Genomic DNA, 3,349 nt, shown 5'->3' with positions numbered 1-3,349 from the left:
ACGAAACAGAGAGAGAGCGAAAGTAGAGAGTGACACAGAAATCGATAGAGATAGAGAGAACGAAAGAGAGAGAGAGAGAGAGAGAGAGAGAGAGAGAGAGAGAGAGAGAGAGAGAGAGAGGGAGGAGAGAGAGAGAGAGAGAGAGAGAGGGAGGGAGGGAGGGAGGGAGGAGAGAGAGAGAGAGAGAGAGAGAGAGAGAGAGAGAGAGAGAGAGAGAGAGAGAGAGAGAGAGAGAGAGAGAGAGACACACACACGATGGGGTAGTACTGATGGAGTGACAAACTGCGGGGTTGTGTTGATGGATTATCACACTGATGGGTTGACGCACAGCGGTGTTACTGATGGACTGACATACGGTGGTATCTCACTGATGGAATGATACCCTGTGGGGTAATAATAATGGGATTGTGCTGAGATAGTAACACACTATGGCATATTACTAGTGGTCTGACGCACTGTGGACAGGTATTAATTGAGTAACACTGTGTGGCGAAGCAGGGATGGTGTGACACTGTGGTGTGCTGCTGATTGCCTGACACACTGTACTAATGGAGTGACGCTCTGTGTGGCTGCAGTGATGGAGTGACAGAGGGGTTGGGTCAAAAACATCGTCAGGCTCGGTGGTGCGGTTTCCACAGCGTCATAAGACAGATCCTATCGATGACATCAGGCCGAAGAAGGGTCTCGACCCGAAACTTCACCCGTTCTTACTCTTTAAAGAAGCTACCTGTCCCGCTGAGTTACTCCAGCATTTGGTGTCAATGCTTGATTACATATGGTCCTGGAGCTCTGTGTTCTGGGTCTCGGGAAGGGGGCGTGGATTACACAGATATCGGTGGCGACCTGCATGAAGCAAAGAAAACAACCTGGACTAAACAGTGTCCGCGCCCTGGCACAACGGTCTGGATTACTCCAGTTCCGGGGTCCCAAGCCGGAGATTGGCAGTATCGCGTCAACAAAATTGGTGAACATGCAAAGACCAGAAGGCACAGCTTTAAGACAAAGATTAAAGTTCAATTGAGCTGTCTGGGACACGTGTTTCTTTTAACCAGAGGGTTTCGCGTCCCTGAAACGCTCTTCTAGTGCAGGTGGTGGAGGTTGGTTGTATCATGGCTTCTATGAGGCATTTGTATCAGCAAGTGGACAAACAAAGACTTGCGGGATTTGCATCATGCGTAAACAGATGACATAAATATATCTTGACATCATGTTCGGCCAAGAAATGATGGGCCGAACTTATTTTTCCTGCGCTGTACATTTCCATATTCTATGTACAAATGCACCGGTCAGCGTAAAAATATATAAACCACAGTTCAGAATGCAGAATTATGTTTTTTTAATTTATTACGTGTACCGCGCTGAACCCGAAAGGGTTTTTAAAAATTATGTTATTGAAACAAAACAGATAACAAATAATACACAAATGCAATCATATCAAACTCAAGTTCAAGAGATAGGGCAAATGAGCATTTGCATCAGTTTGGAGATGTCACCCATTCCTTCTCTCCAGAGATGCTGCCTGACCCGCGGAGTTACTCCAGCATTTTGTGTCGACCTTCGATTTAAAACAGCATCTGCAGGGGAGGGTTCAACTCATTAAAATACACGGCGGCAGGATGCTTGAATCGGAATGGTTACGATGAATGATGGGCAATCGCAGGCAAATGGGACTCACGTCGATGGAGCATGGAGGAGCTGAGCCCCAGGACCAGATTCCGTGCTTTGTGACTCTGAATTCCGCACGTATTCCATAACCTGCCCTCAGTGTGTAAGGATGCGGTTATCAAAGTGGAATTAGTGAAAAATGGGTGATAGATTGACGGCGCGGATCGAAGGGTTAAAGAGCTTGTTTTTGTTTGTGTGTGTAGCATGTCTTTATGAGTGAACAAGTGCACGAATTACCCTGAGTGGGAATTTCACCGCGTTCATCAGCTCCTGTCTGAATTTACTCTGGGTCGCCACGTATATACACGTGTTGGTGCAGGTACTGAGAAGCTGGAAAAACCCCGAAGCGGCAATCGTGATATAGTAATAACCGGTGGGGGAGAGGACATATCCGATCTTCGCAATACGCGTAAAGATGTAAAAGACAGCTTGTGTTGCCCACAGCAATATGAAAGTGCCCGTGATACTAAAGAGTAAAACAATGGATTTCCTGCGGTTCTCCATCTCCGGGTCCTTGTCATTCTCTCCGTTGCTGCGGCCCCTGAGACCCCTGCGGACTCTGCTGGCCGCTACAATCCGCCTGACCGTCAGCACATTGAGCAGAAGGATCAGAAAGAACGGGAGACAAGGGGTGAGAACGCGGTGTGTGACAGCATATGCGATCCATGCAGACGATGTATAGAAGGTGGGTTTAGTGTAGCACAGCCAGGGAAGATTATCAAACTCGTAGCCAGTCTCCAACGTAAAACACCTGGGGATATTCTCCAAACAGCCCAGCACAACCACTGCCCCGATAACTGCAGCCGCCGTTCTCTCGGTACAATATTTTATTTTCAGCTTCTCACAACAAATGGCCACAAACCGATCGAAGGTGAAGGCTACCGTCAGCCAGACAGAGACCGCGGTGGTTGCAAAGGCCAGGAATTCGACAGTCGTGCACACGGGAGTAATGTTGAGAAAAGAATAGGGGAAGTAAATTGGAATAGTCTGACTTAGAAACGGATCAGTGATGCCGACCAGGAGATCAGACGCTGCCATGGCCACCAGGTAGCGTGTGATGCATTTGGAGAGACCGCATTTACCTCGACAGAGTATCACTATCGCCAACAGGTTCACTGTGAAGGGGAGAAGAAATATTACTGACACAAGACCTGCACAAATGTATCTGAGCAACATTGTCTGATTGGAAGGTTTTCAAATTTGGATGCGTTGACCAAATGACCCGAAAATGCTCAGAGACTGCAGCGTTTGGGTCACGGTGCGCACGCAACCCATCAAACGCCAATGTTTATTAGGTTCACAGCTTTTAATTCCGTCCACATTCTCATCAACTGCCCTCCAGATTGCAGCATCCATCCACACTCAGGCCCGTATTGTAGTGGGAGAACCATTAATAGGCAGGTCAACTGCAGGTGGGAGGAAAGACGAGCGCAGCCAGGAATAGCGCGGAGTCGGAGGACGACCGATGAAACATTGCACATGTGGAGATTGAACCTGCATCTCCGGAACTGTACGACATCGGCAGTACTGACTGTGGCGCGGTGGCGAGGATGTAGAGAGAGTGGCGCAGTCCAGGATAAACAACGGGCATGACGTACACACTGCGGCAGTTACAGAAGGAAAATGGATATCTGACGAAATTAAACAAGTTAATTATTGAAACAGAAATAAAATGTTTGTTTAA

General features: G+C 47.9%; 1 protein-coding gene across 1 annotated transcript; it reads right to left on the bottom strand.

Moving 5' to 3' along the window:
• Positions 1 to 1,486: 1,486 nt before the first annotated feature.
• LOC144591754 (putative G-protein coupled receptor 139) lies at positions 1,487 to 2,841 on the bottom strand. The gene has a single exon (XM_078395782.1). It carries the CDS (start codon positions 2,839 to 2,841, stop codon positions 1,876 to 1,878), a length of 966 nt encoding a protein of 321 aa, XP_078251908.1. The 3' UTR covers positions 1,487 to 1,875.
• Positions 2,842 to 3,349: the final 508 nt, after the last annotated feature.

This window comes from Rhinoraja longicauda, unplaced genomic scaffold, assembly GCF_053455715.1.
Source record: "Rhinoraja longicauda isolate Sanriku21f unplaced genomic scaffold, sRhiLon1.1 Scf001728, whole genome shotgun sequence".
Taxonomy (NCBI): Eukaryota; Metazoa; Chordata; class Chondrichthyes; order Rajiformes; family Arhynchobatidae; genus Rhinoraja; species Rhinoraja longicauda.
The sequence above is the reverse complement of the archived record's forward strand: the minus strand, read 5'-3'. Positions and strand labels throughout refer to the sequence as shown.

Bases quoted from the DNA above. Each gene is read 5' to 3' on its own strand.
- LOC144591754 (XM_078395782.1), bottom strand. From the start codon at position 2,841: ATGTTGCTCAGATACATTTGTGCAGGTCTTGTGTCAGTAATATTTCTT.